This window comes from Sorex fumeus, unplaced genomic scaffold (genome assembly GCF_029834395.1).
Source record: "Sorex fumeus unplaced genomic scaffold, SorFum_2.1 ptg000043l, whole genome shotgun sequence".
Classification (NCBI taxonomy): domain Eukaryota; kingdom Metazoa; phylum Chordata; class Mammalia; order Eulipotyphla; family Soricidae; genus Sorex; species Sorex fumeus.
Genome location: NW_026606100.1, coordinates 12,850,275 through 12,864,253, shown reverse-complemented (window position 1 = coordinate 12,864,253; position 13,979 = coordinate 12,850,275). Strand labels below are relative to the sequence as shown.

Here is a 13,979-nt window from a genome sequence, read left to right as displayed (position 1 = left end):
GGCTACGTCTTCAATGAAAGCTTTGGTCTCAACACAATCAAAGGCCTTCTTTAAATCAATGAATGCTAGACAGAGTGGCATCTTGAACTCCAGAGGAACCTCAGTGTACTTGGTTATTGTGTGGATACGGTCAATTGCGCTGAATCCTTTTTAGAACACGGCTTGCTCGCATAATTGTTCTTCATCTAGTGTTCTGCCAATCCTATTCAGGATGACTCATGTGAACAACTTGTAGACAACAGGCAACAGGCAGATCAGGCAATAGTTGCCAACATTGTGTATATCTCACTTCTTGTACAGTTGAACAGTCCTGCTGGTTTTCCACTGGGACAGAATCTTGCATTCAGACAGGTAGCTTCTTTACTGACAAAATGGCATTTTGGATTTTGGAAGGGAGAACTTTGGGAACAACATATCCATCCGGCAGAATTTGGTATGTGGGCAGGTGACATGGCTATCGAAGAGATCCAAGTAGTGGATAATTTTCTTCATTGCCCTTCTGGAATATGTGATAGATCCATCAGGACGTCAGAGGGCAGTCATCTTGGTCTTGTAGTTAGTGAAGGACAGATGGGCATTGCGAATACTTTTCCTTACTTCTGCTGCATTGGCCAGCACTGCTGCTCTTCTCTCTTTGAGGTCTTCCTTTATCGCTTCTCTGCACTTTTTTGCAAGCTTGGATGTTCGCTTGTGGTTCCCTGGGGTTACCAAGCCACATTAACGAATGAGCTCAAGAGTTTTCAAAGACAGGCGTCTATTTGTGACTATCTCTCTCTCTCTGCGTTCCTCACTCAATCGTGGAGGTGCTGAACCAGTCAATCATATTCTTTGTCAATGTGGTCAATAATGCATCTTCCTATATTGCCACAATAATGCCAAAGAGCTTCCAGTTGGAGTCGTTCTCTTTTAAACTTTGCAGCCCTTTCTCCCTGCTCCATGAAGTAGAATTTTGCATGAAGGAGATGGTAGTGTGATGCCATTTGGAATTTTGAAACAACAGCTGCATCGGTGACGCAAAATCATCGATTGAATATGATGTGGTCAATTTCATTGTGGAACCACCAGGAGACTCACATGTCCGTTTATAGTCGTCCTTCTGGAACTGTGAGTTACCATGGGTGGTCTTGGTCGACATGATGAACTCAGATAATCTCTCACCCTGTTCATTCTATTCTAGGCCATGAGTCCCAATGTGGAGTTCTTCGGCCGATCTTCTCGGTCCTATCATGGCATTAAAATCACTGACAATGATCTTGTAGAAGGTGTGGTCCTCTTGATAGAACTTCTCCAGCTCCATGTAGAACTTCTCAATTTCTCCTTCATCATAATTGGATATTGGTGTGTAGACAATGAAGATAGAAACTACCAAAAGTGAGCCTCATCTATTCAAGTGTAATCGTCTGATTCAGGTTGTTAGGCATTCGAATGAATCAATGCTCATGGCCAAGTTTGTGTTGATAAGGACATTAACACCACTGATGGCTCTTTTGTTGCATGTTACGAGGAATAGTTCTCCATTTTCGAAAACGGCATGATGTGGTTGATGCCTTCTCATCTTGGTCAGACCAATGATGTCATACTTGATTTTTTGCGCTTGCATCATCAGGTCCTCAATGGATGCATCTGATGCTAGCATATGTGCATTGAAAGCACAGACAGTCATTTTAGTTCTTATTCGTTTTGGCAGCTTAGTTCGGCCTTGAGATTTTATCAGCTCTCCTTCCTCATCCTTAACACTGCCGTATTGGGGGCTCTTTCATGGTTAAGGGAACAAGACCCATTGTATTTACTGTTTTTGGCATATCGAATACCCCACGTATAGCTTGCCATGCTCTGCCTTGCTTGCGGGATGCCCTTGGTAGCTTGCCAGGCTTTCCGAGAGGTATAGAGGCTTTTAGGGTTGATTCTAATAGCTCTTGAAGATGTTTCCATCGTTCAAACCATATTTAAACCCCATCAAATATAGTGCTGTATTCTTGGAAGATGGGTATTAAGTGTCTTATGATGCGTCATGTGGCAGATTTGCGGCCGCGCAACCCAAAAAGCAGCCTGGAGTGTCGGGGTGGCTGGAGGTAGTGGAGGTAGTGGAGGTAGTGAAGGTTCAGCCAATGAGGTATTGATCTGGTACCAGCAGGGTGGGGCTTTTGGGTGTGATCCCTGGGTCACCGGAGATTGGTGGAAGCAGGCAGAGGATCTCTGTTCCTGGGTCCTGTTGAGCCTGGAGTCCAAGGTCACAAAGTTCCACTTATGTGGTTCTGTGGGTCTTCACTCGTGCATGAATCTCAGCCCGAGTGAATCTATAAGATAATTTAATGTTGAGAAAGAGAAGCATCCTCTCTTCATTTTTCCCCTAGAATTTCTTTTTTAATTTTGAATGTTTTATTACTCTCAATGTATCAACAGTATTATGACTATATATTTAAAATATGTATGGGTATTTGTGTGGGGATTGTGTTAAGTCTATACAGTGCCTTGTTTAGGACTGCCATTTTTCCATTTTTCCATGAATATGTTTCAATTTATTTTGTCTTCTTTTATTCTTTTAATTGGTTAGTTTTGTTTGTTTGAAAATTTCACACACACCCCCCTTTTTTTTCTTTTTTTTTTGCACTTTTTCCCAGGTACTTGATTTTTGGAGTTGAAATTATTAATGGAATTACTTTAACTTCTGTTTCTCTCTCATATTCTTATTGTTTTAAAGAGGAAAACCAATGATTCTGAGGGATTTCATAAAATCTGTTACTGAGAATAATAAATACTCTAGATTATGAATTAAGCTTTCAAGTGGCTTCTGGACATGAAACTTATTATTCAGGACTTGTATTTTTGTGTCTTTAAGCCCTTTTGAGTCTGAATTAAAACAAGCCTCAACGATGAGAGTAAATATATTTAAAAATGTGTAAAATACAGCACCTAAAAATTTGTTACTTTACTTTTCCTATCAAAAATCTGTCCTAAGAATTCTAGCAAAAATGAAATCTTTATCCTGATTCATTTCTTTTAAAAACTGTTTTTCTTTGTTACATATGTAAAGTCTTCCTTTTGCAATTCCTCCAAGGTTACAAGTGATATGAGCTTCCAGTGGGTATTTTATTTTCCTCTTGTTTCCATTAAATTACCTCATAATAGGTGTAAAAAAAGTTACTTAATTGGTACTGATTTGCAAATATATTGAATTTGTTCGAGCGGGCCCAGTAACATCTCCATTGGAGACTTTGTTGTTACTGTGTCTGGCATATCGAATACGTCATGGGGAGCTTGCCAGGCTCTGCCGTGCGGGCGAGATACTCTCGGTAGCTTGCCGGGCTCTCCGAGAGGGGCGGAGGAATCGAACTTGGGTCGGCCATGTTGACTGCGTGCAAGGCAAACGCCCTACCACTGTTAGAAAGACGGTAAGAGAACCAGATTGAATCCCAATGAAATTTTATAACATCTATTTCCAAACACTTTTATGTCCTAAAAATTTCACAGCATTTAAAATAATTAGGAGCTTTATGCAACAAATGGCTTATATTTTTATTGTTACTTCTTGAACCTGACAATAAAAGTACGTTTTAAATTGCTGAATAATTGTTTCATCTATATTTATACTACAGAAACTAGGTCTAACATTTTAGAAACTGCAAATTATGTAATTACCAATATACAGATGACACAGATATCTTAAAAATATGCTTAATTGAGAGATTTATTATAATAAAGTTTTCAAATATAAAATTAAAATGTGAACTATCCACTAATTGTTTCTATTAACTGTTAAATATACACTTGCCATATGCTATAAATATCTATAAAAGTATCATTTCATTTCATTTCATCATTCGTCGATTGCCTCAAGCAGGCCCCAGTAACGTCTCTTTCATCCTAATCCTGAGATTATATTCAAGGCTCTTTAGGAGAATGAGACCCATCATTATTACTGGTATTTGGCATATTTGGTATCCCATGGGGAGTTTGCCAGACTCTGCCCTGTGGGCAGGCTACATTCGATAGCCTGCAAGTTTGTCCAAAGTAGGAATGAGATAATAAGATGTCATAAAAGATGTCATAAAAGATACTTTTTATAAAAGTATCATGCTGTATAAATTTTGCATATGAACAAATGTGCCAGTTAGTATTTCTCAGCAACATTTTTATCTGCAAATATTTACTTTAAACAATACATTTTAGATTACTTTGTTTAGTTTTTTCTTTTTTTCCTATTTATTTATTTATTTTATTAGTGAAACTGCATAAGGTACAGTTGTAGACTTAGAAATTTTTATGCTTGGGTTTCAGTTATACAATGATCGAGTACACATCCCTCCACCAGTGCCCATTCTCCACCACCAATGATCACAGTAGCCCTCCCACTCCCCTCCCTATTCCCCCACCCCATCCCGCCTCTGTGGCAGGGCATTCCCTTTTGATCTCTCTTTCCTTTATGGTATTGTAGGTTGCAATAGAGGTTTTGAGTGGCCTTCGTGTTCGGTCTATAGTCTACTTTCAGCACGCATCTCGCATCCCGAGCAAGTCCTCCAATCATCCTTGACTTGGTGTTTCCTTCTCTTTTATTCTTTATAAAGTGTAGTAATTTGAGGCACAACCATACCAAGTAATATAATTCAGGATAAATGTTTCAAAGACACAAACACTTTGTGAACCTCAAGGACCTACTGCTATAGAAAGAAGTTAGTTCAAAATGACAACCATATATAATTCCAAGTATATGATATTGGAAAAGGCAGAAAATGACAAGTGGTTTCCAGGGGTTCAATAGAGGGATAAATTGAAGGATATAAGTTTTTTTTGGCCACTGGACATGTTCTGTGTTATGCTATCATAGTGCATATATGGCAATATATATTTGCTGAAGCCCGTTGAAATTGAAATACAAGCAGTTTCATCAAGCACATAAAATAGAACACACTAAGATAGTACTGATATAAGTAAGCACTATTACTTTTTAGCTTGTCTCAAAACACCCTTATTTCTTCTTCATATTTGAATTATAACTCCAAAAGGTATTTTATTGTTTGATGGAAACCTTTATTTTAATTAATTAATTTGGTTTGAGGACCACATCTGGCAATGCTCAAGGCTAACTCTTGACTTTGTGCTCAGGGATCACTCTTGCAGACTTGTGGAATCCTATGGGGTGCTGGGATCAAGCCCAGTTAAGATGTGTTCAAGGTCAGAACCCTACCCACTGTACTATTTCTCCAGCCATGGCTGGAAGTTTTTATACATTACTCATGTGAATAAGACCCCTACTCTCTTGTAGTTTATAGGTATTCCACTGAGAGAATTCTGCTGAAACCACAATAGAGGTTCCTTTGTATGTTACTTTTGACTTTCTCCTAGCAATCTGATATTTTATCGTTGACATTTTTGTTTTCTTTTATTGCTGTTTGAGGATACATTTGGCAGTACTAACAGGTTACTAGTAGATCTATGCTTGAGAAACTCTCCCAACAATGTGTCTGAGGGCAAGGATATGGGGGTAGGATCTGGTGCCTGAGATCATACCTAGTCCTCCTACAATGTATTTTTGACTTTTGATGGTTTAACAATGATGTATATTACTGTAGGTCATTTGGATTTATAAATATAGCACTGTTCTCCCGTTGTTCATCGATTTGCTCGAGGGGGCACCAGTAATGTCTCACAACAAACTGAGACTTGTTGTCACTGTGTTTGGCATATCTAATACATCACGGGGAGCTTGTCAGGCTTTGCCATGGGGGTGAGATACTCTCAGTAGCTTGCCGGGCCCTCCCAGAGGGGCGGATGAATTGAACCCCGGTTGGTTGGGTTGGCTGCCTACAAGGCAAATGCCCTAGGGCTGTGCTATCACATTTTAGCAGGTTAGAAACGCCCAGAAGACCTGAGAACATGTCAGTGCCTGGCTGTGCCCCATAAGTCCTAAGCCACATCGGGGCCTGGTTTCACTTTCCCCACGTGCTTTCAGTGGTTCTCGGTCTCCCTGGGCTCACAGCCTGGCTGGGGAGCCTGGCTGGGGTCGGAAGACACTCGTGGGGCTGCCGTTAGAGGGCGGGGAGGGAAGGGCGGCTGGGCTTGGGGTCAAGCTGGAGGGTCCTGGAAGGGTCTGGGGGCGCAGAGGTGGGGGCCGGAGCTGGGCTAAGGCCAGCGCGAGTCCCCATTCCCCGTGGGGGGCTCTGCAGGAGAGACCCGCAGTGGGACCTTGACTCCAGCACCCAAGTGGGAGAATAATTTCTGTGGCATGGGGTTCCCTGCCTCCCGCTCGCTCTTCTCTGCTCTCGCCCGTCTCAGGCTCTAGGTATTGCGAGGCGTCGGGTCGAGGGATCCAGTCTGAAGCCACGAGGGTTCAGTTTTGGCCAACAGTGTTCCCATGCAGCTGGGCATGACAGCCGCCACTTCCCCAAGAAACAGAAAGCGACTTTGAGTTCACTCAGTGGGTGCTGTGTGACCTTTGGCTTGTCATTTCCCCCCCTTAATCCCCCCCACCCCGAGCCACGGGTCCAAATCTACAGGAGAACGATAGTATATTAAATATGAGAAAAAGGAGAAGTGGATGAACCTCGTGCACAAGTGCTTGCTGGGTCCGCTGAATTATCTCTCCAGCCTGCTTGCTTGCTTATTTCCTTCCTTCCTTCCTTCCTTCCTTCCTTCCTTCCTTCCTTCCTTCCTTCCTTCCTTCCTTCCTCCCTCCCTTCCTTCGTTCCTTCCTTCCTTCTCCCTTTCTCTCTATCTCTCTTCCTCTCTTCCTTCCTTCCTTCCTTCCTTCCTTCCTTCCTTCCTTCCTTCCTTCCTTCCTTTCTTCCTTCCTTCCTTCCTTCCTTCCTTCCTCTCCTTCCTTCCTTTCTTCCTTTCTCTCCTTCCTCCTTCCCTGCCTCCCTCCCTCCCTCCCTCTCTCTTTAATTCATGAAAATTCTATGGTTGAGAAATCCTATTGCTTCAGTTTGAGAATTCTAAACTATTGATTTTATAATTGATGTCTATCATCCCATTCTCTCTCTTCCTTTTCTAGAATTTCTGTATCTTCATAGTTTTCCTTCTAATGGAGTCTATTTCTCATATATCATATTCATACCCACCTCATCTTACTTGTCTGTCAGATTCTGGCTTGTTAAGTATTTACTTTTATTTCATCTTGAATTTCTGATGTTCTTTACCCTAAGTATGGAGTCTACTTGTTATACTACCCCAGAATTTCTCCTCTGACTCAGCATCTCTGGAATGTTTCTTTGGTGAAGATGTCCACGTGCTCCTTTTTATTTAAGGTTAAACTTATTCAATTTTATTTGAGATTCTCAAACTTTCTTTAGTTCCATTATGATATCTGTTTTCAATTATTTGTTGCCTCCTCCAATTCTGTCCTTTGTTTTTCTTCTGGAACAACCGTTTTTTAAAGCAATTCCTTATTAATTTCACAAAGGCAGCCTGAAGTATTTGTCTCCTTTTGCATCTTCTCTAGTTTCTTTTGTTTTCCTAAAATGACGCTGTGGTGTTAGTGTTAGAATTTGACTTTATTTTTATGTGCGAAGAAGATGAAAAGAGCAACCAGAAGATAAAAACCACAACCAATCACAGTGTTCCTAGTGCAGAGGAGGGAAAGGGAATAGCCAGGAGGGAGAATTTCAATTTGTCCAACATTCTTTGTGTCTGCTTTCAACCCCTATGTGTACAAATAATCTTCATTACAGTTTTCCATCTGTGGACTGATCACTGAGCCATTCCCAGAAGGAGGAAGAACGGTTTTAGGCTATTTTCACTAGTCAGAAACACTAAGTCTTGTCTTTGATTTTTTTCCTGTTATTTTTTTCATAGCAGTTTCTTTATTTTTTTGGGGGGGGAGGGTTGGGGGGAACATGCCAGGGCACATCCAGTAGTGTTCAGGGCTTACCCCTTAACTTACTCCTAATTCTGTACTTAGGATGACTCTGGCAGTGCTCAGGGGATGATTTTTGGACAGCTTCAGGCAAGGCAAGTACCCTGTCTGTTGCCCTATGTCTTCCTCCCTCATCTCAATCTTTATACAAGATTTTAGTAATAGGGGAACTACTAGTGAAGAGCAATTGTGGGATTTGTAGGCTTTCTGTTCAGCTTTTCTACAAACCTAAAATTTTCTCTACAATATCCAAAAGTTATTTTAATGGAGGTAACGATAACTCAAAGAGTCAGAAAAATGAACCAATATGATTTAAATTTGTAATTTTTGTAACTAAGTTTATTTGGGAGGAGAGGGCTCCCAAGTTATGCTTCGGAGACCCAGAATCCTCCCAGCAATTCTCAACAAGATGAGCCTGCAGCTCAGTGTAAGGGCTGAGGATGCATTGCTGTTTTGGTGCCAGGAAATCCTGGTGATTTAGCTGAGGCTCTTATGGTTGGAAGTGATTTTTTTTCGACAGTGGAAAGCTTGTCAGACTTAACTGACTGGAATATTTAGTAAATTAATGTGTAAAAGATCTGTTTTCAAATTAATTAGCTTGTTTATGTTGGTGTAATTATGAATATGAACATTCTCATAAGATACAGACATTAAAATTTTTGTTCCTGTCAATTTTTTTGCTCTTTGAGGTTTATTTATAAGTCTGGTGTAATAAGGCCTATAAATGAACTTACATGGTGGCAGTGATAAGATATGTGTGTGACTGCCAGGTCTTCTGGAAGTACAGTGAAGTGTGGGAAGGTAGCCCATCCTGACTCTAGAAGGCCTGGTGTTTTCAGTCACAAAGATCTGCGTACTTGAAGTTTTGCTCTATTAAAAACATGCAAGCGACAAAATATTTTTAATCACACTCATTTACATTTTAAAATGTAATTTGCTATAGTTGTACTTTGAAGATTCTATTTCCTTAAAAACCTCAGTATTATTAACACGAAAATAAATTAATATTGAATGAATATTGATAATATTGATAATATTGAGTGAAAGATCCAAAGCGAGCAATAAAAAGTCAGTTTTCTTCTCTAAATTTTCAGACCTCCACCAGTAAGCGAACTTGCTACCAGAGGAACTGTGGTTGGTGTTATTTCTGCTGCTGCTATCAATCAGAGTATTGTATATTCCATTGTTTCAGGAAATGAAGAGGGTGAGTAAAGTTTCAATATGTTCAATATGTTTCATAAGTAAATAAATATACAGTTTTCACTTTGCTTCAGATTGAGTTTTTTTGTTTGTTTGTTTTGTTTTGTTTTGTTTGGGGGCCACACCTGGATGTGCTAAGGGATTAATCCTGGCTTTGTACTAGGGGATCATTCATGATGATACTCTGGGAATAATATGGTGTGCCATGGTTTAAACCCAAAAAGCTCCCTGCCTGCTATACTTTCTGGCCCCACTGAATTGATGTGATTTTTTCTAATAAAAATATAACAAATATAATTAGTAAATATGTGCTCAAAGTGATTAAAAAGAGTGACAGTAGCAAAATTCTTAATATTTTTTTTCCACCAGGAACTATAAAATGCCAATTCTAAAATTGGTTTCTTTCCTATCATTTAGTAGTGCTGTATTGTAAATAATTAAATAATTAAATAATTAATAATTAAATAATTCTTTTTTCTTTTGTTACAATCATTATCTATATTAGTCACTTTCTAATGATGTAATCCTTACATCATTTAATAAGCTGGAGCGATAGCACAGCGGTAGGGCATTTGCCTTGCACACAGCCAACAAGGCCGACCCGAGTTCGATTCCTCTGCCCCTCTCGGAGAGCCTGGCAAGCTACCAAGAGTATCTCGCCCGTACAGCAGAGCCTGGCAAGCTCCCCGTGACGTATTCGATATGCCAAACACAGTAACAACAAAGTCTCCAATGGAGACATTACTGGGCCCACTCGAGCAAAGTATTTAATATAATCCTGAAAAATTTATATTATAAATTATTAAAATGACTAAAGAGTCACATCCATAATAAAAACCATGTGTGATACAGGCAGTTCAACTTTCAAATTTGAAATATGATACAGAAAATAAATATAAAATAGGTACATAAAAATGGAATAGATAAATAAATCATTGAGTTTTCTATATTGACCACTTCACTAATAGGAGGATTTTTTAAAATTATTTTTATTGAATTACCGTGAGAACAGATTCAAAGCTTTCAAGTTTAAGTCTCAGTCACGCAATGACCAAACACCACCCATCCCTTCACCAAGGCACATGTTCCAACACCAAGAACCCCAGTATATACCCCTCATCACACCCCCCCCCCCCCATGCTTGTGCGGCATGTGACACTTTACTCTCTCTCTACTTTGATTACATTCAATTTTTTGACAAAACACCCACAATTATTATTTGGAATTTCCCCCCAACAATCAGACCTGCTGAAAAGGCATCAAGAGATAGTTTGTTTTCTACTGCTAATAATGAAGAGCACATGATGTTGTGCTGCCGAAGCTCAATTCATGGTCCAGAAGCATTTTTGCCAGAAGCCGCTGTGAATTAAGCCATGGCCCTGTGCCACCCTGGGTGGGAAAGGGCGTTGTCCCTTCTGCCTTTTACCTGCAGCGGCAGCATGGTGACCCCCATCTTTCAGAGCCTGTTGGACTGAGGCATGAGTCTGCAATGATGAGAGATGCAGGCTCATGGGATGGGGTGTGGGACCGGCCCTTCTCCCCACCCAGATGAGACCCCAAGTTGTCACCCACGAATGGCTCCTCCGGCTCCAGAACAGCCATGATCCCAGAGGCACACAAACCAATCTCGGAACCTGGCGGTTTCTGGCAGTACTAGGAGCCTTTAGGTCCTGAGAACCAGCTCAGTTTTTTTATACTGTTTGTAACGTTTTTAGGATGTTTGTTTCAGCTATTATTTACACATCATGTTTCCTCATTTTTTAAATTTTATACTTTGTACAGCAAGGCAATAGTTAATGTACATTTGTTAAATACACAAATACTCAATATTTAATAACAATCATCTTATTGGTTGTAATGAAATCATGAAGTTTCGTGAGAGGTATTTAAATGACTAATATTAGCAAAATTGTTATGTTTGAAGCAGATGTTCAATATCTTACTTGAGTTTTTAATTATTTCACTGAGGTAATTTTGGTTTATAAGATTGTAAATAGGGCTGGAGTGATAGCACAGCGGTAGGGCGTTTGCCTTGCACGCAGCCAACATTGCCGACCTGAGTTCGATTCCTCCGCCCTTCTCGGAGAGCCCGGCAAGCTACCGAGAGTATCTCGCCTGCACGGCAGTGCCTGGCAAGCTCCCCATGATGTATTCGATATTCCAAACAAAGTAACAACAAAGTCTCCAATGGAGACGTTACTGGGCCCGCTTGAGCAAATCAATGATCAACGGGAGGGCCTTTACCTTTAAGATTGTAAAAGCTTTGTTTTTTCAGGGCAAAGTTACCTCGACCAATATGCCAATATCTCTTCATCTTGACCCACCGGCCCTTCACGACCCTCTCAGCCCCACTGCCCCTCCCCGTTATTAGACCCATGCTTTCAGAACCTAACTTCATTTACTGCCTTTTTTTCTTTGTTTCTGCTCTGCTGCTATGATGTCTTCCTAAGTATTAGTAAACTTTCCTTTTTCTTGGATATCCAATAACTGACTGAAGTTATGAATCGTCAATCTACTGTTATAACGCCTATGATTTTTCTTTTCTTCCTTGAAGATAACAGTGACTGTATTATCTCCTCTCAGCTAAAAATGATTATTTCAGCATTTGATGTATTTATTAATATACTAAGGATTCTTTTACCCTTTCATACTACAGCAGCAAGCGTACTAGATAACCGTGCTGTCAGTACCTGAACCCACACTTTCCCCCACAGTTTATGTGGTCCAGAGGCAAATTGCAAGAATTCATTGAGAACAGTGGACAATTGATTCTCAAGGTTTACTAGCAATGCAGTGCAGCACTCCAGGACTATTGATAGTTCAGCATATCAAAGATGGATATGGGGAGTCTCTTCTAAATAAGGACATGCAATTTTTTGCCAGTTAGTGTCATGAACATGCAGGCAGGCATTAAAGAAGCTCACAAGAGAACAAAGGACCTGAACAGAAACATAGAACAGTAGCTTTGGGTACATGTACCTTAATCATGGTCCAGAGGATGACCCTGGGTACTTGTTGCTCTTAAGTCCTGAACACTTGCATCAAATAATTTAACAGCCTAATAAGAGAAAGAAGGCAATAAATGGTTTTCAACTAATAAAAGTCAGTAATTACATAAAGATAAATACAACGGAGAAAACTAAAATGAGAAAAATTATATGGCAAGTGCAAGATTAAAATGCTGTATCACTACTATGCTCAATTTGACTTTCAAATATCACTTGATCACTTGACAACCCATTACTCATTGATTTGCTTGAGGGGGTGCCAGTAACATCACCATTCATCCCTATCACATGCTAGTGTAGCCCAATGGAACCTGCTCATTCTAGGAATACGTAAAGCCTCAAACCGATCGTTCAGAATCTTAACGAAGAAGTCTGACCATCTCATAGGTGGGTACCACAGGATCTTTTGACGTCCCGTGGAATCCAGTCGGTAATGGCTCTAGTCCAGCAGTCATCTCCAAATCCCATTACGTGTCCAGCTCGTCTGATTTTCGATGCCTTGGCAAACGAGACAGCATCCTTGATTCTTGATTTCTAACAGAGGTCAGAACTCCGGATTCTTTCTCTCACTTGAGTGAAGCGTGATACTCCAATGCTAGCTCTTTCGATTCTTCTTTGGGAGCCCCGAAAAGCGTTCTCATCTTGTTTTCATAGGTTCCAGGTCTCTGAGGAGTATGTTAATGCAGGAAGAATGGTGGAATAGAAGAGATGTGCCCAGAGTCGGAGGTTCTTCATCCTCTTAGCTATTTCTTTGATGCTCTTGAAGGCATTCCAAGCCACTCTCTTCCTCCTGCACAACTTAGGTGCCAGGTCATTTGTCATGTTGAGTTCTTGACCTAGGTACACATAACTGCTACATTCGGAGATGTTCATTCCATTGAGAGCTAATGGAACGTCAGGAATGAGTCTGTTTCTCATAAATGTTGTCTTCATGAAATTCAGCTGCAGTCCAACCTTTCCACACTCATGGTCGAAGTCAACCAACATTTGTGCCACTTTGCTAATGTTTAGTGTTATTAGAACAATGTCATGAGTAAAGTAGAGATGGTGTAGTTTTTGACCATCTATCTTCACTCCCATTCCTTCCTAATCCAGTCATCATATGACGTTCTCGAGGGTGGCACTGAAGAGTTTCGGTGAAATGGTAACACCCTGCCGAACCCCTCTCTTAACATGGATGATCACTTGACATCACCTTGGACTCCAGGCTCAACTTTCAAACATACATGTATAAATTTATTTAAAATTATATGTGCATAAATTATTTTATGATATTTAGAGTATCAAGCAGTTTTTCTAAATAACCAGCATCCTTTAGAAAATAACTCCTAAAAGGATTTTTAGAAAAAGTTATCTGTTTGTTCAATAAAGCAATTTTAGAAGAACATTAAACATACATGATAAAAATATCTTGAATTTATATATGTATGTATATCTATCCATATATATGATTACATAGTAAGTACACAAAATACTCATTTAAAGCAGAATTCAATTGATTTCTTAAAACCTAATTTCTGAAAGCCTGTATATTGTGGATTCTCTTAATCTAGGGTTTTTATTGCTTCCCAGATTAAAATGATCATGAATATACTGATTTCCAGTGAGAGCTCAAAAGAGTAAGGGACATATAAAAATGCTATATTTTCTTAGGAAAACCCTGTGATTTATTCTTTCAAGATGAGGCAAAGGCCAGAGATAGTACATGTGGTATGGCTCTTGTCTTGTACATGCACAACCTTGTTTCTATCCCCAATACTATATATGGTCTCTTGAGCACTGCCTGGAGTGATGTCTGAGCACAGAGCCAGTAGTAATTATTAAAAACACATCTAGATGTGGCCCAAACCACACATTTTTAAATGAAAGATCTGTAACAAATTTAAAAATTCATATTTTGTTGTCTTTGTGAATCATAC

General features: G+C 39.9%; 1 protein-coding gene across 1 annotated transcript in view; it reads left to right on the top strand.

Moving 5' to 3' along the window:
* Window positions 1-13,979, top strand: part of PCDH15 (protocadherin related 15) — a 743,595-nt gene that overhangs the window by 622,057 nt on the left and 107,559 nt on the right. The window contains exon 24 of the mRNA XM_056120664.1: window positions 8,947-9,056. Within this exon, the coding sequence (XP_055976639.1) occupies window positions 8,947-9,056 (110 nt within the window). The remainder of the gene's footprint in view (window positions 1-8,946; window positions 9,057-13,979) is intronic.